Source organism: Lissotriton helveticus, chromosome 10 (genome assembly GCF_964261635.1).
Source record: "Lissotriton helveticus chromosome 10, aLisHel1.1, whole genome shotgun sequence".
In the NCBI taxonomy this organism is placed as follows: domain Eukaryota; kingdom Metazoa; phylum Chordata; class Amphibia; order Caudata; family Salamandridae; genus Lissotriton; species Lissotriton helveticus.
The window spans coordinates 99,198,404-99,220,270 of record NC_136071.1 but is presented as its reverse complement, the minus strand read 5'-3'; the positions used below and the strand labels follow the sequence as shown (position 1 = coordinate 99,220,270).

Genomic DNA, 21,867 nt, shown 5'->3' with positions numbered 1-21,867 from the left:
TAGTCAATAAAAGAGGAGCATCCTCTACCCTTAAATGTTGGTGGTAGACTGCCATCCCTCTGCACACCCATCATGTTAATAGTGTGCACTAAATCGTAGTTGAGAAGGAGTTTACTAAAAGCTAGACCATCCGGTGTGTGCGAAAAATGCGGCCCTTTCACTACGGGGCAATGAGACCACTCTGCATCTATTGGAACCAATGCCGAGCATAAGTGACAGTTAAAGTCTCCCATGACCAGTAGGGCAGGTGCCTGTCCCGCTTTCCTAGCCAAGATTTCCTGACCCAATCTGTCATCTAATTCTCCTATAAATGAGGTATGGCCTCCCCCTACCCCGTTGTTATAAATGTTGAAAACAGTAAGACTTAGCCCCTTCCCTTTAAACCGTACTGCTTGTATAGCATTTGAATTCCAGTCCGTGGTGGACCAGCTGCCCGGAAGGTTTAAGTCCACATATACAGATAGTCCTCCCATGGCTCTCCCTGATCTCATTTTTTGTGCCGGGACGAAAAAGCATTTATACCCCTGGATGTGGAAGTTGCTGTTTTCTAGGGCCCATGTCTCCTGAAGGCTAATTATGTGAAATTTGCTAATGTAGGTACGCCACTCTTTATTATTAAATTTGGCTGCCAAACCTGCTATATTCCAGGAAATGGCTCTCATTTCGTCGTGAGCATGCTTTGTTCCCCCATTAAGCCCAATTCGTTCCACAGTCTCCACCTGGCCAGGTTCCAACCCATTTCCTCCCATTATGGGTTCAGTAGCCATAACCGTAATCTCATATGTTCAGGACTCTTAGGAGATGTCTGCTTAGTATTGTGGCTCATTTCCGTGCTGCCTCAGCGGCCATTTAAGAGCTCCTTTTTGGACCATTGGAGGAACTTTGTTGTACTTTAAGAGTGTATTTATTGAATCAATATTTTGAATTGTATGTGAGTTGTATTTTCCAATGGTTTATCAATTAACATGCAGAGTATTGCTCCACTGCCATTTTACTGTCATCTTTGGGAGAACCTGCCATTAAATGGGGAAAAAGGAAATCCGAGGAAGAGGAGGACAGCAGCCGGGGACGCTGCAGTCAAGGTAAGTATTATTTACCTTTAAAGTACATTTAATGTAATTCATCTTCGGGGGTGGAGGCGGGAGCTGGGCAACTCCGCTCCACTGGGGAGATTGCCGAGTAGTGCCTACTCTGCGTTCTCTGCGGAACACGGAGTAGGCACAACTCCGCACACTCCGCGGGCGGAGCGGAGCTCTCCGCCCACGGTTAGTGAAGATGTGTACTCTGGCGTCTCATGGTACTACTGGCAGAACTCACTTTGAGTTGTTTAGGGGGAGGAGGGCTAATTCAGTGTTGTCACCGTCCTGGAAGAATGTAAAAGTGAGAAGTTGGTTGTGGATGATGTGTAGAAAAGTAGGCTGAGTAAGAAAGTAGAGGAAATGAAGAGTTATGTTGATAAGAAGAAAGCTGTAAAGTCATTCCCTGTTGAAGTGGGGGATGTTGTGAGGATTAAGGCTCCAGTTACTCATGAGTTGTACAACAAACAGTTGAGAGTTATTAAAGTGTTTAATAATGAAGAAGGTTTGGACAAGGCGAAACAGAAGAAAACTGAGCAGAAGCAGATGAGTGGACTGTGCCATAGCCGGAGTAGTCCTGCCAGGTTTAAGTATTTTGTAATGTACAGATAGTGTACATATTGTAAAATATGAACTTTATTTTGTGTTATAGGGTGTGTTGGTAAGGAAGGGAAATGTGTGGTAGCCTGGTATCTATGGATTGTATGCACATCTTGGTAACAAGGGAATGTTAGTGTGGGTAGGTTCCATGTGTGTTAGGATTCTTGTTGTAGAATCATGAGGGCAGTTGGAGATTAGACGTGGATGGAGGTGGCAATGTGGGTAGAGCACTTTTATAGAAGTAAATCTTATTTGAAGAAGAACCTGCCTTCCTATGGGGATTGAACTACCCAAATGTTAGTGATGTGTAAAAGGGGCACCAAAGAACCGTTAAAATGCACAATTATGCCTCTTTCTAAGACTTGAGCTATTTCTATGCTATTGACTCAAACGTGTACACTCAGTAACTGTATGCTGTATATTACTGTAGGGATATCACTAATGGCATCTGTGATGTCATCAATGATGTCATTTGATATGTCATCAGTGATATTATCTAGAATGTAATTCAGTATGCCATGAGTGATGTAATATGTGAAGTTATAAATGGTGCATGGGGGCGGAAGTTATAGTTGGGTCAGTAAACTCTAACTGGTAAATTTCTGACTTTTTTGTTTTTTAAACATTAGCTTTAATGTTAATACAGCATGTAACTCTAACTGTAACATCCCTTAAATCTTTGTTTTTTTCACTAAGATTTCCAGCAAACCTGGAAATGTTACTTTGAATTTGCTCACTGGAGGGTGATCAACTGTGTATTAATTTCATGTTTGGCATCAGCAAACCCACTTGGGATAAAATGGAATGTGCAGGACTACTTATACTGACATGCATTTGTTGTGATACTCACTTTAAGAGGCCCACTTCAGGGTAGCACTTGGTGAACAGGTGGCTGCAATCAGTCTGCTGAACTGTCATGTATTTGCCCTGTGAACAGGACTAGAGAAGCCTAAAACGCCGTAGGCTTCTGAAAATAAGAGTTGTCTGTATGTTGCTGACTTTGCTGCATTCCAGAATAAGTAATTGGAAGCTGCTTTTATATATATATTTATACACACACACAAACAAATATATACAGGTTACATTAAAAAGATATCAGAAGCATCAAAGCTGTAGCATTCATGTTATTCAACTTTCTTATGGAATACAAATTAGTAGGAAAATGCCACTTTCATCAGAAAATGAACTTTTTATTTAAAGTAAATAGTGAACAATAAAACACAGGTACATAAATACCTACCAATTACATGTTACATGTATCGTATAACATATTTTAAATATATAAATACATGACATATTAAGCAGTACACATTGTTACAAAATGATATATGTATTTTTTTACATTTCTAGGAAGGATTCAATTTCCATATGCAAGAGCCATGCTATTGAAACATCACAAGGCTCCCACACTAGGAAGATGAAATGTAATAACTGGAAGCACATTGTGGGAGAGACACAGCAAAATTCATGTGGGGGCTTTATCCCTAAAAACGCACAGTTTGTTTCACTGAACCTTCACAACACAAGTTTGGGTGAGATTTGCTGAGGGTCCAACAATCAAGAAAGTTTTCATACATGGACCCAGCTTGCAAACAGTCCAGGATCTTTAGGATGCAAAGTTAGCGTCTATCAGCATGTGGTCTTTTCCAGGCAGGATGGTAAGCTCTTGGGTTGTTTGCCACCAGGACTCAATTTGCTATTTCTACAAAGAGTAATTGCTTCTAAAAACCCTGGGGAGATTGAAACAATAGGAAGCCTATAGTTTTGTACGAAGCTTTCCTGATTCTGCCTTATATGCCCCCCATAAGTACAGCTGGAAACTATGGGTGAAGGGAAGCACTCCAGGATGTGATGGTCACTTTCAACCACCCAGCATGCCTTCCTACACCCAAGAACTGGAGGGACTGCATTCTGTGAAGCACCCTTTTAATGCTGTTAACGTCAGGGTTGTATTGTGACTAAGCCGGTAACTGCATTTTATGGAGTGCGAGGAACTATCTGGAGTGTTGACTTGAGGGACCGGGAACCAGAGTCAACCCAATCAGCATTTGATGTTAGTATGGTTAGTAAGGAGCAGGTAACTAACAAATACTGGGCTTCGCAGTCGAGAACCACTATTCTGTACCTGCTCTACTGGACTTATCTGCAGTGCTCAGGACAGTCGATCACCAAGTCCTTGTTGAGTGTTTGCACCCGGGGATCTCTGCATCCAACACAAACGTCAATGCACTGAATTCTTTACGGGTGAGACGAATCCCAGGAAAATGCAGGAATTGCTGCAAAGTTCTACAGGATTTGCCGCCACTTTGAACTTCAAGCTCAGACATCGTCAGCTGACCACTGTAATAAAGTACCTCAAGCCAGTTCACGTGACTTACTGTTGAATGCAGAGATCAGGAACTATTATCCCAGTAAATTACATCATACATTTGGACAACTGTTGTATAGATTATCTTAAAATAGATTCTCCTGTGGTCCCTCATCTGCATCACAGTTCTGCGTACGTTCAGTTTGTGGCCACAGACTCTGGTTCGGTACTGCCAACATGAGAAATGACAGAGACCTCTTACACTATAAATCGATCAAAAAATGTCTTGCCTACAGTTATGAACTTGACTTTCCAAACATCAAATATAAACTCATGACTATTGTTATAGCCAATTGTGTTCTTGCTTTGAACACCTAGAAACAATTCAATTCGCTGTCTGCTGCATACAAACATATCAAGTAGAGAAAATTCTACTACAGTTTAGCCTACTGGCAGGTTATTTGCATTAAAGCATACTTAACTCTCGCATTGCTCGGTGCCTCTATACATAACACATGCTTGTTCTTGAGATGCATCTGCAAAACACGTGACCGCTGCGAGAGACTACTCTCTCCTTACGCCATAACAGCAAGAGAGGAGTTTAGACCACTGAGATCAAATTATGTGTTACAATGTAACTTCTTATTTCAATAACCATATTGCTGCGATTAAGCAAGTAATCTACCTTCCTGACAATGCTCGCTTTAGACGCTCTTAGGTGTCACAGATATGGTCATAGAGTCGAGGGTGGCTGTTGACCTCTGTAAGGCTTTCTTGGTAAAGGTGGTGCACCTCTGCATGATCTCATGAGCTCCTGGCTTCTGTGGGATCTTAGGAACTTTAGATCTGGAGTCTGAGCTAGAAGAAGACAGCGATTCGTCTGAACCACTTGTCGAGAAGCTCTCCCCAAGCCCAGTATCCCTGCTAAGATGACTTCTTGGCATTGGTTTTCTGAGCCCTTGTCCATGGCCTTCTACCGCATCACGGTTCATGTAGAGAAGCTCCGTGTTCGCTGGTGAAAGGTTGACGTTCCTTGGTGATGGGGTGGGCTTCCACTTCACGCCACTTGCTGCCTGCTCTGGAAAGACTTCCAGCTCTAGAGGTAGTGGGGACCTGACCTTCTTCGAAGATGTGGTGGGAAGGATGCTGAGCGATCTCGATCTCCTTCTCTGCAGAGATCGCCCCATTCCGCCGGTCCCATCTTCGTAGTTGTTGTTCTGTGATGGCACCTCCTCAAGGGATGCCCGACGAGGCGGAGTTGGGCTGGCAGCTTCTTGAATGTCTGGCGTGGATGCATACAAAGCATTCTGTGTAATAGCCTGGAACTTCTGATGCGGATTTCTGTATGGCCGCAGGAACATTGATGGGACGTACCCAACCTGTTCATTGTACCTAGAAAGAGAGGTAGAGCATCATTGCAAACAATCCATCTAAAGAAATCAGACATTGATGCATTGGTATTGTAGATTCAGGGTCTGGGTAAGGATGGACCAACTAAGCTAAATCTTATACTCAATTTATAAAGTATGCATCTGTAAGATTTTGGTAATATCACAATAAGGTAGTAGCTGTAAAGGATTTTTTTTTTAAAGAAAATTGTTTCAGCTCTACAAAAAAATGAAATGTGGAAACTATGGAGTAAACACAACCTAACCTAATAAATTAATATCTCCAACCACGATTTGCTTTGTTCCATATAAGACTGACATCTCAGAGCATTCATAAGGGGCTAGAGCTAGAAATATGAATTACGGTAGAGCCATGCACCCACACAATAATAAAGTGAGGAGCTTCCAGCAGGCAGTGAGTGCCCACTCCAAAGCAGACAGGCCAAGTACTGAGAACCTGATTAAGGAATATCCTTAAAAGCAGGGCCAATTTACACTTGGATTATACACTCATGCAAATCATGCACACCTTTCTCACTCCTTTTCATTATATTATTTTAAATATGTCTCAGGTTTGGCCCAGACCACCACTCAGACATCACGGCAGTCCTGAAAGTCAAAGTATCTTCCCTGAACCTGTTGATCTCATAAAATGTCTCTCAGATCACTTTGTTGTGGAATAACACATTGCCAACACTATCAAAACATAGTTTTAAAAACATGACACACGACCACAGGCACAGCTATATTGATATTGATCTAACTCAATCAGAACTTTATTTCCAAAAATCATCTAGGCATGACATAGTGATTATCAAATGTAAATGTGCACTGCGACTGACCAAAGCTAGCTATCGCTTGCTCATTTCACACATCTGGTGCAAAGTACTGGGGCAAAAATAACAGTTGATGGACAGAATGCAGAACAATGTCATACATTCACCCCAGTACAGAGATCTGGGCCTAAATCCATCGTTTTTTTGCACTCCACACCACGCCAGTTCAGACATGGCCATATGCAAATCAGCCTTGACCCTGTGCCTCATGGGAACAGTCCAGCCAGTACTGCCAAGTCATGTCTTTCCTGGACCGGACTCAAGCATCCTAGGACCGGTTTCTGGCTATCAGCCATCTTCAGCCAGGATAGCTTGACTGGGGCGCAAGAAACCAATGCTTCCTACCACCATGCGTATAATAGACATGCAGCTAAAAGATGGACATCTTTAAGACCCCTATTTTAGGAAGATAGTATGTAAAAGCAAGCAAGGGGGCTGATTGCAAACCTAGTACTGTCTTGTCAGCTTCTGACTTTTTTGGCGTCTCTGGCAACGGGCCCATCCCCTCTTGCTGAAACTCTGAGCCCCCTATGACTGAGGGTGGGCCACAGGGTTCTGTATGGATTACATTTTTTGTAATGCTTTTTTAGTGTGCATTTTGGAAGGGGCGAGAAATAACACCATTCAGCCTAACCACATTAGTCCAAATCACCCAGTGGCCAGAATATGGCTATAGTCTAGTCCTGGCTCCCCAGCTTCAAGCTGTTGGGTAAGGTATTTACAAGTCAGGTCGTGCATCACACCAAAAAGCCTGAAAACTATTCATGGCTTGAAATCTCCCCATTTAAAAGGGCTACTTTAGAGTTATTTACAGGTCCTGTGTCCACACATTGGACTCTGTGATAACAGAAATGAAGGCAAATTGTTAGAGACCAAACAGTAACCATCCACAAGATGTCACTGTGACATCTGGGGTCGAAGCACAGACTTTCATTTACCAAATCAGTGCATTCTGGGAACTGTAGTCTTTTTTCATGTCCTTTGCTCCATACAATCTAGCACAGCTGAAAACAATGATTTGTAAGGGGAAATTCCTGGCCTAGAAAAAATGGCGTCCTATGAGATGGAGACATCTGATAACACTAAGCCTGTGTACGAAAAGGAAAATGAAGGCGACACCAACACGTAAAGCCAAACACAAAAGAAACTCACCAGACCAGCCACCAGCCATTGTCAGATTTTTCAAGAACTTCAACCACCACACCAATGTTCATGGATAATTCGTCGGTGTCCTTGGCCTCATGAGATTTTATTGCGAAGTAAAGCTCTCCTAAACAGAATGAGAAAAGCATTATTTCAGAACGCACCCCCACCCATTCTTGAGTATCTTGTTCAGCCGCTTTTAAACACAGTTCCAAATGATGGGGCAGATTTACAAGCCCCTTGCGCCACTTTTGCGTCATTTTTCCCATGTCAAAAAATGACGCAAAATGGCGCAAGGGGATTGTAAATATGCCCTGATATCTTTTTTTTTTAAAAATGACCTATGGTCTTAACCCACCATACAATAAAGTAAGGGGCTTCCTGCAGACAGTGAGTGCCAACTCCAATACAGTCAGGCCAGGAGCTGTGAAACTGAATCAGGAAGACCTCTTAAAGCAGGACCACCTTCGTTTGGATTCTACACTCATGAAAATCAGATTGCTTGGAATTAAATTTAAATAAGGGCGCCTCTGGTGTGGCCCATACCATTAGTTAGACGCCCAAAGCAGTCCTGAGTGTCAAGGTGGCCTCCCCCGATTCTGTCGATCACAAAGAGCGCCCTGAAGCACCTTGCTATGAAAGACGACTATCAAAACATTGGTAAAAATATGATGCATGACCAAATGGTCCAACAACACCCAGTGGACCGTGTTGTTGTGTTGGTGTCATAAAGCCAGTTGCATGCATTGACTATTCTTCTCTGGTGTTTGAGGGTGCTCAAGAGTACACAGTTCAGATTCAGGGCTGAGGATCTTAACGCAGGAGAGAGGGTCATATGATTGGTCGGTGACAAAGTTGGTGATTATACTGGTTTAGAAAAAGAACTTGCAGACTTACCAGTGTCTGAAGACGGGCGCCTCGGAGAAGCTTCTTTGCTGGTTGAAAGTTTGGACAGATAGGGAGCAGGAAACCAGGCCAGATGTTTCTCCTCATTCTCCACCAACCACCAGCCTGCAGGAAAGAGCACAGAAGGACGGGCATGAGCAACAATCAAAAAGGACCCCTAACCAAAGCGTGCTGTCTGGTTCCAATCATGTAGAAGCCATATCTGGCTTGTATGTGTTCATGCAAGGAAATCAAGAAGATCTGAAGTACAGGAAGTCCTTTCTTACAGGGACTGTGTGCATATATTATTTGTGAGGGACCCCAAAACACAGAACAACTAAGTCATGGGTCACGAGCACACACATATCATGACCAGCATCATACAAGTCACCTGTACAGGGTGGACAGGAACATGCACAAGCACCACATTATAGGGGCAGCAGAGCCAGCTGCTGACAGATGCAGCAGACGCAGCATATGGGCCGCGTCTTCTTCACAGAGATCAGGTGCCCCCCCCCCCCCTTCAACCCAAATAATTCAAAGTTTCTCATCCCTTCAAATGGGATGCAGCGGGCACCTTAAAACTTGTGGAGGAAGGTGTATCCAGGAGGGTGCGAGGGGGTGGTCTGTAAATAGGAACCTCTGCTGTTCAGAAACTCCTTCAAAGTCCACTGCCTTGCATGAATAACTTCTTGAACAGATAAAGCTGCTCCCTGTTTCTTTGGGGAAGATGGTCTGTGTATTGATTGAGCCTGTTTGGGAAAGGGCCAGGGTGGGATTAGGTTTAAACAGAAGGCTGCATTCTAGTGGCATCAGACGGGTGAGGGGCTGGCTGGGAGATCTACCCTTCAAAGAATCAACCTGCGCCGGTGGATCCTTTGATCACATTTGAAGCAGGGGTCTGATCTAGAAAGATGCTTGTCAGTAGGAGTGGTCTCTCTACTCGCCTGCTGGGCAGAAGCAGTGCAAGCTTCCATCATGCGCAAGTCAATCATGAGAAACAACAGCACAAGCTTCCATCACAGGACAGGTGGACCACAAGTGTATTGAAGTTTCCAACACACACACGGACAGCCTGTGAAGTAGCATTTAAAGCACCCCATACACACAGCTGTAGGGGCAGAGATTTGGCATTCAGTAGCAAGCTTCTGGCAACCAAAGTAACAACAGTGTGCAGCTAATCATCACAGGACAGAGGTCATGTAAGCGGCCTCAAAATGCTATCCAGTGAGCCCTCTGTGGTGTGCAGTTGGGCAAACGGCATGGCAGCCAAATGGAAAGGGGTAGCCATGGCCAGTGACATGATTCACGAGCTAAATCAGCTGAAGGGTGAAGTGAAGTGCGCCACAGTGCCTGCGCAGGGATCGTAAGAGCTGACCATTGTTTGCAGAGGGCACCTCTGCCCTTGGTGGTCTGCATGGAAACCTATAAAGCAGTCCTACCACCACTGAGGGCAGTGCCAGCACAAGAGTTTTCATTTACCACCCTAGGCAGAGCGCCATTTTAGAGATGGCCCCTGCATTCTCAAGGGGACACCACTTGGTGCTTCTAGAAGCAGTGTGGTGCCATCCTATTGCTTATGCCCTAGCTGAGTGTCTGGAATTCCTGTAAGTAATACTAGCCCTAATTGTTGGACTGTGTGGGTACTGGTGTGAAGAGTACATAGGCCTCAGACACCCACACAGATACATCTTTATGTACCTTTGTCGATGGCTGGAAGCGTGTCGGACATTATCAGTTGGACAACAACACCAAACATCAATAGGTTTTCAGGGCACCTCTATGGGTGCCTGGTTGTATTTAGGGCATTAACACGCGTATGGGCACACTCAACATTAATGGGTATCTGGGCACCTAATGGGAGCCTTAGTACTCCAGTGTGCATACATCTGCCATGAATGGGTGTTTGTGTGCCTCTATGGGTACCTGTGTGCAAGTGTGCCATGAATGGGTGTTTGTGTGCCTCTGTGGTTACTTGTGTGTATGTCTGACATGAATGGGTGTTTGTGTACCTCTATGCCTGGGTACCTGTGTGTATGTGTGACACAAATGGGTGTTTGTGTACCTCTATGCCTGGGTACCTGAGTCTATGTGTGACACGAATGGGTGTTTGCTTATCTCAATGGGTACATGTGTGTATGTGTGAAACAAATGGGTGTTTGTGTGCCTCTATGGGTACATGTGTGCAAGTCTGAAGTGAATGCTTGTTCCTATACCTCTATGGGTACCTGTGTGTAGATGTGACACGAATGGGTGTTTCAGTACCTCTATGGGTACCTGGGTGCATGTGTGACACAAATGGGTGTTTGTATACCTCTATGGGTACTTGTGTGTATGTGTGACACAAAGGGGTGTTTGTGTACCTTTATGGGTACTTATGTGTATCTGTGAAGTGAATGGGTGTTTCTATACCTCTATGGGTACCTGTGTGTATGTGTGACATGAATGGGTGTTTGTGTACCACTATGGGTACCTGTGTGTATGTGTGACACGAATGGGTGTTCGTGTACCTATTTGGGTACCTGTGTGTATATGTGACATAAATGGGTGTTTCTGTACCTCTATGGGTACCTGTGTGCTTGTGTGATACGAATGGGTGTTTGTGTACCTCTATGGGTACCTGTGTGTATGTGTGACACGAATGGGTGTTTGTGTACCACTATGGGTACCTGTGTGCATGTGTGACACGAATGGGTGTTCGTGTACCTATTTGGGTACCTGTGTGTATATGTGACATAAATGGATGTTTGTGTACCTCTATGGGTACCGGTGTGTATGTGTGACATGAACGGGTGTTTGTGTACCTCTATGGGAACTTGTGTGTATGTGTGAAGTGAATGGGTGTTTCTATACCTCTATGGGTATCAGTGTGTATGTGTGACACAAATGGGTGTTTGTGTACCTCTATGGGCACCTGTGTGTATATGTGAAACAAATGGGTGTTTCTGTACCTCTACGGGTACCTGTGTGCATGTGTGACACGAATGGGTGTTTGTGTACATCTATGGGTACCTGTGTGTATGTGTAACATGAATGGGTGTTTCTGTACATCTATGGGTACCTGTGTGTATGTGTGACACGAATGGGTGTTTGTGTACCTCTATGGGTACCTGTGTGCATGTGTGACACGAATGGGTGTTCTTGGGTACCTGTGTGTATATGTGATACAAATGGGTGTTTCTGTACCTCTATGGGTACCTGTGTGCATGCTATATAAGCTCAACTACATTTACATTTACATTTACATTTACATGTGTGCATGTGTGACACAAATGGTTGTTTGTGTACCTCTATGGGTACCTGTGTGTATGTTTGACATGAGTGGGTGTTTGGGTACCTCTATGGGTACCTGTGTGTATGTGTGACATTAATGTGTGTTTGGGTACCTCTATGGTTACCTGTTACCTGTGTGACATTAAAGGGTTTTTGGGTACTTCTGGGGGTGTATATTGGACATTAACACATGTTTAAATTGTTTGCTTTCAGTTTTCTAAAGCGTCCAATACCTATTATGGGTAAACTCAAATTTAACATGTTTCAGGGCCTTTCTATGGCACCTGCTAGTATGTGGACACAGTTGTGAGTAAGTGAATACCTGTGGTGTCTTTCAGTAACACGTCCACGAGCTCTCCACGACGGACCTTGAAGGGGCGGTTCTTGGTATCTGCGGCCTCGTACGTCTCCAAGCAACAGTACTGCTCGGCTCTTATTGGTTGAATGACTGCGTCACTGGCCTGTTGCCTCGACATCTCCCTGCTCCCATCTCGTGCTTCTGAGGGCATGATGACGATGCTGGAGAATAGACATGGACGCCATTTAGTACAAAGCAAAATGCCACAGCAAGAGTTTGGTGTCCTAAGCTTAGTGTCTGGTGGGATGTGGTGAGTGGAATGTTCAGAGTGTGCTGGTGTGTTGGGAGACGAGGGCTTGGCAGTAGGACCAACTACTTGAAGTTAAGAAGGGAAGGTGTTCTTATCAATGTAGTGATTAACTGGGATGGTAACTAACAAAAAACATGCTCCTGAAATCACATTTTCATGGATTTATATTCACAAGACCACCAACTTTGATGCATCCAAGGAGGCCAAAGCAGAGAAGAAAACCCCTGCCAACACCTTTTCAATTGAACCCCAATACTTCTATTGTCAGGGCCAAGTGTGATCTTCATTCCCTCCCCTCCACCCACTCACACCCTCAATCCCTCTTTCATGTGAAGCAACCCATGGAAAGAAAGTGGGATTTTAGGGCACTGCTTACTTAGAGTCACATGGCAATGCATTGTGGGCACCAAACTCCCTCTGTTCTCAACTGCGACTGAAGCATTTCTATCTAACTTTAATGGCATATTGAAAAGTAGTGATGAGATTGAAGCCACACTGAGGACTGAATATAAAGTGCAATACAATCTCAGATGCGAGATACCGCAGAAATCAAACGTGAGGCCTGGGCTAAAATCACAATATGTGACCAGGTAAAGTATCTCTCTGGTGCCTGATCTTAGATCTCACACTTGAAGCTTGTCCAAAGCTAGCTAGATATATCCTGCAGGATGCCTCAAAGCTAGACCTGCTGATCTAGCCTGTCCGCTCTGCAACATCACCAGGTTTCCCAAAGTAGTATCTAAAGCACTGCATCTGCCCGGGCTTTCATATTCTCTGTTACGAGCTGTGACGGACTCCTCGCTGAAGGCAGGGGCCATACCACTCGGGCCAAGGTGTACTTCCCTGTGTGAATCTTGAATCATGGCTGAGTGATAACCCACCTGGCCTTGTTTCATGAACACTTGTTCCACACTGTGGTTGGCATTTGTTCCACACTGTGGTTGGCATTAGCTCGCATTCTCTGTTACATCCATACCTCTGGGAGTGTTGAAGTGTCCTTGCCCTCCTCCCTACTGGACAGATTTAGGTACCTTTGTGCACCATTGTCCCTTTGTGAATATGGCTTCCAGATTTGGATACACTAGTCTGTGTGACGCCCCAATGTTGGCTTGTGAAGTGGTACACGCTGCAGTGTTCTAAGGATCAAACTCTCCTGTGGACCCCAACACTGCCCAGGTTCTTGGACATACTAGAATGTTAGTTGGTCTTTTAAATAGCAGATCACAAATGTGTTTCCCTTGCAGTGGCCTGCAATGCTCTCTGACTGTTTACTACACCTGGGTCTCCCGTCTTCAAAAATAATTATTATTTAAATATGGTACTGGAGCAAGCTTCGCATTGAGACCCAGAATACAGAAAGACAGTGAACAGGAGCAAAAGCAACCTGATCCAGGAAACTAGATTTGCTGCGTCTTTGACACCTGTCTATGTTACCCTAACTCTCTCTTCCTTTCTAATCCATATGAGATATCACAAAATCCCAAAGACTTTTGTATGGTACCAAAACCCAAAAAGACAACTACACGATACCATTAACAAAAGTGTTATCCAACTTAATAAAAGTAAATATTTAAATATTCTCTAAAGGGAAGGAGTTGATCTATGTTTCCCATGAGGTTTGGCAGGGAAATCCTTAAAGGACAAGCAATATTGTTGTATTTAGTGTCATCTACACAGAGGCAGGACTTCCCTACACTCCTACAGATGGTGTCAAGTGCTTTGGGTCACTGCTCATTGGGTCCTCTACCCTATGCCTCCCAGTCCAAACGCTTCTCAAATTCCCTGCCCCAGCTCAAGGAGGGATGTCGTGGTGTGGGGTAGGTGGTGGCTCTACGCCTGCATCTACAAGGATAGTCCAACTGCTGAAGGATGAGGCTCTAGCACACATTATTCCTCAATCTTCCACTCTTCCCTCAGAGTGAAAATGGTCAACGGTATGCCCAGACGTTGGGTTCGTACTCACTGTACCACTGGAACCAAGATACACCTGACTGAAGAGCCCCAATCAGGGGGAAACCTGTCCTAGGATGCTTGTTTTTCAGCTCGGAGAGGACCTGGCTGGGCAGTTCGGGCTGGAGTGTTCCTATTGGAGCAGGGTCAAGACGGATTTGCTTTTGGCTGGGTCTAATCTGATGTGGCATAGTGGGCAAAAGAACAATGGGTTGGAATGGTACCCCAAGCGATTGCCAGTGATTCGACTAATAGCAAGCATCCTCCCATCAAGTTTTGTGGAAGATGCTTTATTGTTCTACGTTGCCCCCAGCCTTGCATGCAGGAAGCTGCTCCAGTTCCTTGCTTAACCCCTTCGATGCTTGTGACGGAACCATTCCGTCATGCCTCACGGTTGAGCTGTGCGGATGACGGAATGGTTCCGTCACGACCACACCCAATTATGGAATGTCCAGCACTCGGGGGAAATCGGCGCCGCACGCAAGGTGTTAAGGGTAGGCGCCAGTCGTGCATGCAAGGCTGGGTTTGGATCTCACGTTGATACATTCAGCACACAATAAACATACACAACGTAACATTTTGATTGAAAGTAAAGTATCTGTGGGCACCAGACCTGTTTTCGGTGAAGGCGGGATCAAAATCCCTGGTCTGCGGTGTGAAGAAACCAGTGACATCCTGGCCCTGGGAGATCTTGGCGTCTGTTTTCAGCAGCTCCTGGACGTAACTCTCCAGCAGCTTGAGGCGCGCCAAGAACCTTCTGGACTCCTTCCTGAATGTGAAGGCAGGAGCATCTGTGAGGTGAATGGGGAAATATAAAAAGATCAGGAAAAGATCAGGAAAACTCAACTTAAATGTAAAGTGCACCCCAGCTCTGTTTAAAGAGGGCGTACTCTTTCTGACGTAAGATGCATGCAGCTGCATTAATGGCAAACAATCTATAGGTGTTTTCCTTGAAAAGGCTTGCAAGCTGAACAGCTGAACCAAGTCGTTGCCAGGGAATGGGATCTATCCTGTCCAAAAAGGATCACTAGACCGGTGGTTAATTTGTAAACAAATAAGTGCGGGAGCTCTCGTCAGGAGGCAGCTTCGACCAGCCCATTTCTCCTGTTAGTGCCGCCTAACACAGAACCAACTACTAATAATGAAACACTACATGTGGGGAGAGGATGTGGCAGGATGTAGCGTAATGGTTAGAGCTGCCGACGCCAGGGCTGGGGAACCAGGTTTGAGTCTCAGCATCGGCTCAACATCCTGTGATTCTGGGCGAATCAATTAATCTCCCTGTGCCTACCAAAAATAAATGTCTCCTTAACTGGTGCTCAAGCGCTGGTGTTGATGATTAAGCGCTGGTGTTGATGATTAAGCGCTGGTGTTGATGATTAAGTGCTGGTGGTGTTGATGATTAAGTGCCAGTGGTGTTGATGATTAAGTGCCGTGTTGATGATTAAGTGCCGGTGGTGTTGATGATTAAGTGCCGGTGGTGTTGATGATTAAGTGCTAGTGGTGATGATTAAGTGCCGGTGCTGAGCACCGGAAACCACTGAGGTGCTCTCACTTTGCTCCACTGATTTCACATTTAAACCTGGGTTACACACATGCACTCGTGTTACCTTTGAACTTAGGAATGCTGCGCTCAGACTTCTTCATATGTCCCGCTTCAATGGGAAACTTCTTCTTCAGACTCACCTGGAACATAAAAGAGAGCATGTCTGAGTACGCGGATCCCTTTCCTGTTATTCCCGCCTAAAACAAAGCACTACTTCTGGGTTGGCGTTTGGGTACTCACGTGGAATTTCCTGAACTCCTCATAGGTCCTGTAGATGAGGATGTTGTTGCGATCAGACCAGAGCACCAAGAACATGTAGGTCTGCAGAGGAAGAAAGGAAAGAACTATTAGGGGGGACAGGAAATGTGGTTTGGAAGACCATGGGCCTTATTTAAAGTTGTGTAGATGTGGGGCCCCCATCGAATGTCCCACCTGCTGTGTTAAGAGTGATTTGGTATTGATAGCGCCCTGAATAAGGAGAACACGACATCCACTACGTTTTGGCCCTCATTCATTCCGAGGTACTGAGCAAAACCTTGTGCTTTTTGCCCAAAATAAAGATGTGAAAAAAGTTAAAAGAGGTAAAATGCCAAGTTGGTGACTCTGTGCACCAACGTTTGTCATTCTAATGATCAAATAATAAAAGTACATACAATACTGTTTACTTTTAGCATAACTAAATAATTATCATTCAAGCAAGTTCACATATGCACATCTCTCTCCCACATCACCACCCTTTTCTGCATCCTGGACTCAAGGATTCTGCCTACACACATACTCCAGGGAGGACCTGGCCTGCAGTTCGGGCTGGACTGTTCCCACAAGGTACAGGGTCGAGACTGATTTGCATATGCCTGGGTCCAAACTAGGGGGGTGGGGGGTGGTGAGCAAAAGAATGATGGATTTAACCCAGACCCTTGTGACTGGGGGTGAATGTTTGCATTGTCAAGCATTCCGTCCATCAATTGTTTCTTTTGCACGCACACATACACCATCGCAGAGGTTGTCTTTTGGTTCCAGGATCCGTGCACCTGTAGACACCTACTGTCAGGGCTCTTCCCCTTTCTGTGTCTGGTCCCCTGAGAGCACATTCGATCCCCACAATCAGCCACTTTGGGGTGTCCCCAAGGTTGACCTTCACACCACCTGCCCTTGATGGGAACATTGCTCCATCATTCCTGCCCCCTTTCAACCCTAACAAGTCCCTGGCAACTACTTGTGGCCCCATTGACCAAAGATCTGAACAGTTCACCCATGACCAGTGATTTACAGGATGAACCTGTGAAGCTTGGAGCCCCAGGGTGACCTGCTGTGGCTTCTAGATCCTTTCCTGGCACCTGCAGTTCCCATTACAGTGTTGCTCTTAAAGGCTAGCTGGAGCTGGAATTGGTCTCTCCTAGGGGGGCAAGTGAGTTGTTTTCTGCAACATTTTGCACAAATTATACGCAAAGTTTACTCCATGATATGAATGTGAGAATGAAATGCCAGGGAATGAATACCTTCTGTTCGAGAGTCATACAAGGTACCAGCAGGAAACTGGTTTCAGCACAAAACGTCTGGCAGGGACCGTAAAACTGTTCTAAGCAGTTCCCTCTGGGTAAAAAAAGCGTGCACAATGTCATGCTCTCAAAATGCCATGAAACTCGAGTAATGCGAAGCTGGCCTTTTACGGGTACAAGGGATTGAATCGACCAACTGCTCTAATGGCCTTTCCTATGCAGTGAACTGCCTGTGACTAGCTCTACCCCAGTCCTGCGGTCTAAATGAATCAGACTTGTGACTGGCTCTATTGCAGCCCGAAGGCCTTTCATAGCCACAGACCTGGTCTGTAAGTGCTTCCATCTCCGTCCCAATGCCTCTCAAATTGAAGCGTGACTAATTCCACCCTTCCGTCATGGCTGTCGTATTCCCCAACCTGACCGGTAAGTAAGTGACTGTCCCGGTTCTAGAGGCCTTTCAGAGGCATTAGTCAGGCGAGTGACTGACTCCTCCCCAGCTCTATCTACCGACCAGAGTCACTAACCTGACATGTGAGGGGCTCACCCCATCCTATCGACCTTTCAGTACCATTTTGACACGTGACGTCACTGACGCCACAGCAGCCCAGACGTCCTTTCACAGGTAAAGAGTTCAATCTGCGACTGACTCCACCCACAGCCGAACCTACTCCACAATATTCTTTCTATTTATTCACAGAGCTTTCTAAAGGGCTGCAGCGCCCCGTTACGGTCACTTTAGGGTACTGCAAATAAGAATTAGTAAATCCTAAAACGGTCTATCAGTTTGGGGAGGCAAATACATTATTTCTAGCTGGGCTATAGCGAGGGGCATTTTTTTTCACTACCCTTGTTCTATGTCCCGTAGGTCTTGTGAAAAATGTACACAACTTCGGTTTTCATTCTTGCCTACACCGAGACTAATGGGGATTTCAATTGCTGGTTTCACGTGCTCTTCTGTTCTGAAGTTTGAAAGAGAGGGAGGATTTTGGCCTGAAGTTGTTGATGCCTTGGCTTTTACTGCTACATTTATTGGGGAACAAAAGAGAGATCAGCATTAAAGAATACCCCAAAGTTTTTGTTTTTCATATTCCAGGGAGGCTGTAGGGAGTTCTGCAAGACCTGAGGTCATTCAATGTCAGGGGCTGGGATCTGCCACACTCAGGGAGAGGATTCCATCGTTGGTTCTGTCCACGCAGGGGGTGTTTTCTTTCGTCCATGGGTCTATGTGTGATATTTGGGTTGCTCCATGAGCCATTCCTCTGCCTCGTGAGGATTTGGGTTCCATCTGTGTACATTTGGCACTGGACCAGGTGGGTGCAAAGCACGTGCATACAGACCACTGAGCGCAAAAATCGACACACATTAAAACGTAATTGAAAATTAAATGGCACTGTATTTATTGTTACCTCACTGGAAGTCTTAACGCTCACGTGTAGCATTGTTTATATCTTTAGTTATTGCCTGTGTCACTTCGATTGTGAGGTCACAAGCAATGCACCTGGTTGTGCAAGTGATGCTTTGGCTTGATATTGTGAGAGTCATGGATTGTGGCACTAAATTTACCTTGTGAAGCCGAGTTTTCTTCAATTTCTTTCATAACCAGAACTGCCATATTTATTTGACTAGATCCCATCTCCTATGCCACGCCACATCTACTCCACCAGGCCATATTCCAACCACTAGACCACATCACTAGTGCACATCACCCTCAACCACATCCCCTTTGGACCTTTCCTCCTTTAAAGCCCACACTCTATGCTGCAGTCAGGCGTGTATCAAACATGACCCCATCACGCCGGTCCTCTCCTCATTAAAATGGCTCCCAATTGAGGCAAGATGAGTGTATCAAAGTGCCTTTTTAACATACAAGGGGTTACAACTAAATACCCCACATATATTTTGCAGAAACCCACCACCTTCAAGGGCTCCTACACAGTTGGGAGAAAAATAAACTAGTCCTCACAGACCAACCGATTTGAGAAAATAAGCCCCACTATCCACCCAGGGCTGGCAGATAAAATAGATCTCCTTGCCAAGCCCCTTAGAATGCACTACTTACTTAAGCGCTCCTCGAAACCTCACCTACCAGAGAAGCGCTTTGACACTTGACATCCCGCCCTCCAAAACCAGGAATTCCCATCTCTAAAACAAGCAAAGGCTTTTTGAAACGATGCAAACTCCTTTGCTGCACTTGCTCCCCTTCGGTTGTTCTTGACACAAACTCTTTGAAGTTGTGATATAAAAACGCTGAGCGCTCATTCTGCAGCTAACATATTAATCCTAAATGAGTCAGGGATTGTGTGTATCTCATGTGTATATAGTATTATAAAGTGTATTAATATGATATGTTCTGATGCTTCCCTAAACCTTGTTCGTATTTACTTAAAACTTCCACCCTGCCCCCTAACAGAATCTAATCCCCTGTAGCTCGTCTATGAAGACTGCCAACCAGTGCATGAAATCACGTATCCCCCTCCCACTAAGGATTACACCTAATGTAATTTACCACATAGAAGCAGGAGTAAAGGCATGGAATGGGTTCTGTGGAGCACAAGGCTAATCCGAAAAACCAACAAAAACGACCAAAAGCCGAAAAAACACAAAAACACCCCACAAACTTGGGGACCTGAAGCAGTGTACTTCCCAGTGTAGAAACACAACAGTGCCTCATCAGGGGGTAGTAAGTACTATATAATGCAATTACAATCCAATCCATAAACCCCACTAGAACAAACACTCAGCAGTCAGACAGTTGATTGTAGTTCATACAGGCTGCTTAATAATTCCCTTTTTCTGTGGTGCAGCAGCCAGGGCAGTTGACTTCGGAGCACAGGGCTCACGGTTCGATCCCCCGGCTCTGGCGGCAGCTCAGCTCAGCACCATATGACTCTGGGCAATAGCTCACTTAGTTTCCATGACGGCCCCAGCGCCTTGAGACCCCTAAGGGTGAATAGTTCGCGCTTTACAAATACGGATTTACATTTATTTTTTTTGACGCTCACATAAGGCAGAACTGCTATGGGCCATGTCCATCACACAGTGGTGAACTATTCGACAACAGTAAACCACCCGTCACCAACTGAACAGGCGTGGAATAATTAAAGAGCCCCGCCACGTACTGGCCATCGGAGGTTTCTAATATAGTCCAGAGCTGCTGGTCCCGACTAGCAACATACTACGTCCACGTCTTGGCATCTCACAATGACAATAAGATTTGGGGTGATATTAACAAAGTCCACCCCAGCAGATCTCTCCACTGCGACTCCCTTCAACCTATGACTGCTCAGGACCACAAACGTAAACAAAATATCTCAGAATGGACAACCCATTGCAGTAACCGGGGAATTGGACTTTCTTTTTTTTTTTTTTTTTCAACAATTTTTTCATTTTTTTATATACACGGCAATACATACAACATAAAACACACAGTAATTGTTGTTTTCTCGTTAAAGAGTTTACAGCCAAAACTCGCTAGGTTAGTGGCGCCACATTACAGATTATTCGTGCTAGGCTGTCCCCCTATCCATTTGCCTCAGTGAAGTCAATTTAAGAAATACCATAAAGGGACCTGCAGAGCCGGTGTCTCAAAGAAGCCATCAACTGCGCGCTTGTCTCTCACACTTCTTCATCCATCACATTGGTAAACACAGCGTCCTATAACCAGGGCCACTGGAATTATGCGCTTGTGTGGGTGCAATTTTCACATAATTATAGATTTGGCGCATTTGCCACATAATCCAACATCTGTCACATAATCTACAGATTTAACAAAAATAAAATTGTTTCCAGCACACACGGTTCAAAAGTTACAAAAAATGTGATAACTCTTGTTGCAGGACAGCGGGAGGCCCTTTGCAAAGCTGGACTGTACACCTTTATGTTGCGCATTGCTATATTTGGATGTTAAAGTGGTACTAATGAGGTGCAACCACAGCCCAGAGAGAGTTACCAAGTTTAAAATGATGAAATAAAGAAGTACTGATACTAGTACAAAATGTGCACATTATGCCTCAGAATTTGCAGTTACCTGCCACATAATTTACTCAAATCTGCCACATAATTTGCCCCTCTCCTGCCGCATAATTCCAGTGGCTCTGCCTGTAACACGATAACCCCATCAAGGTGATCCTCATACATGACATGGAAACACCTCCCACACAGGCTCAAAGACAACATACATCCGACCACACACCCAACATGGTGCAGCATGCTACCCATGTAGGCAAGAAGTTTAGCATCCCTCATACGGGTAGTGAGTGACACATGAATGCTGTAAAACAGCACAAACATATAGAATGAACCCCTTCCCTAGATTGGGAGATGCTCTGGAGACGAGAGAGTGGCCCGGAGGCACCTACCTTCTTCCGGTGATGCTGCACCACACCCACAGCCTTGGCCTCCATGGGGTACCGCTGGGTGCTGCCTCGCCGAGCCATGCTGTATCCTTGGGGAGCTGTCCTTGTGCTCGGCTTCAGCCCTTGCAAACAGTGTCTGCCTCCACCACTCACCGGCCTCCTTATGAAGGGGCGAAGGGAGGGGGCTGGAGGGGGAGCGGCATCCCGATAAGGTCTGTTTGTCTTTCTCCGCTTGTTTCTTTTCTTCTCTCTGGCTCCTTCCTGGACGCTGCAGGCGCTCGATGCAAATAAATCCATCCCCTGTGCACGCGACTCACCGCCTGAGGAGCTGTCAATCAAAGGTGAAGCAATGCCGGGAAGGCCTGCACGGGGAGGGGCGTGCCGGCCGGAAGAGATGACA

General features: G+C 45.3%; 1 protein-coding gene across 1 annotated transcript; it reads right to left on the bottom strand.

Moving 5' to 3' along the window:
- Positions 1–2,845: 2,845 nt before the first annotated feature.
- Positions 2,846–21,650, bottom strand: LOC144785969 (NADPH oxidase organizer 1-like). Its single transcript, XM_078664862.1, has 8 exons — positions 21,471–21,650; positions 15,854–15,934; positions 15,678–15,753; positions 14,681–14,858; positions 11,832–12,028; positions 8,249–8,362; positions 7,361–7,478; positions 2,846–5,376 (listed from the first exon to the last, which is right to left on the bottom strand). Exons 1-8 carry the CDS (start codon positions 21,546–21,548, stop codon positions 4,689–4,691), a joined length of 1,530 nt encoding a protein of 509 aa, XP_078520988.1. The 5' UTR covers positions 21,549–21,650; the 3' UTR covers positions 2,846–4,688.
- Positions 21,651–21,867: the final 217 nt, after the last annotated feature.

Coding starts and splice junctions, on each gene's coding strand:
- LOC144785969 (XM_078664862.1), bottom strand. CDS start 21,548: ATGGCTCGGCGAGGCAGCACCCAGCGGTACCCCATGGAGGCCAAGGCT. Junction 15,935..21,470: donor TGCAGCATCACCGGAAGAAG/GTAGGTGCCTCC, acceptor CTTCCTCTGCAG/ACCTACATGTTCTTGGTGCT. Junction 5,377..7,360: donor AATGGCTGGTGGCTGGTCTG/GTGAGTTTCTTT, acceptor CTCTCTTTCTAG/GTACAATGAACAGGTTGGGT.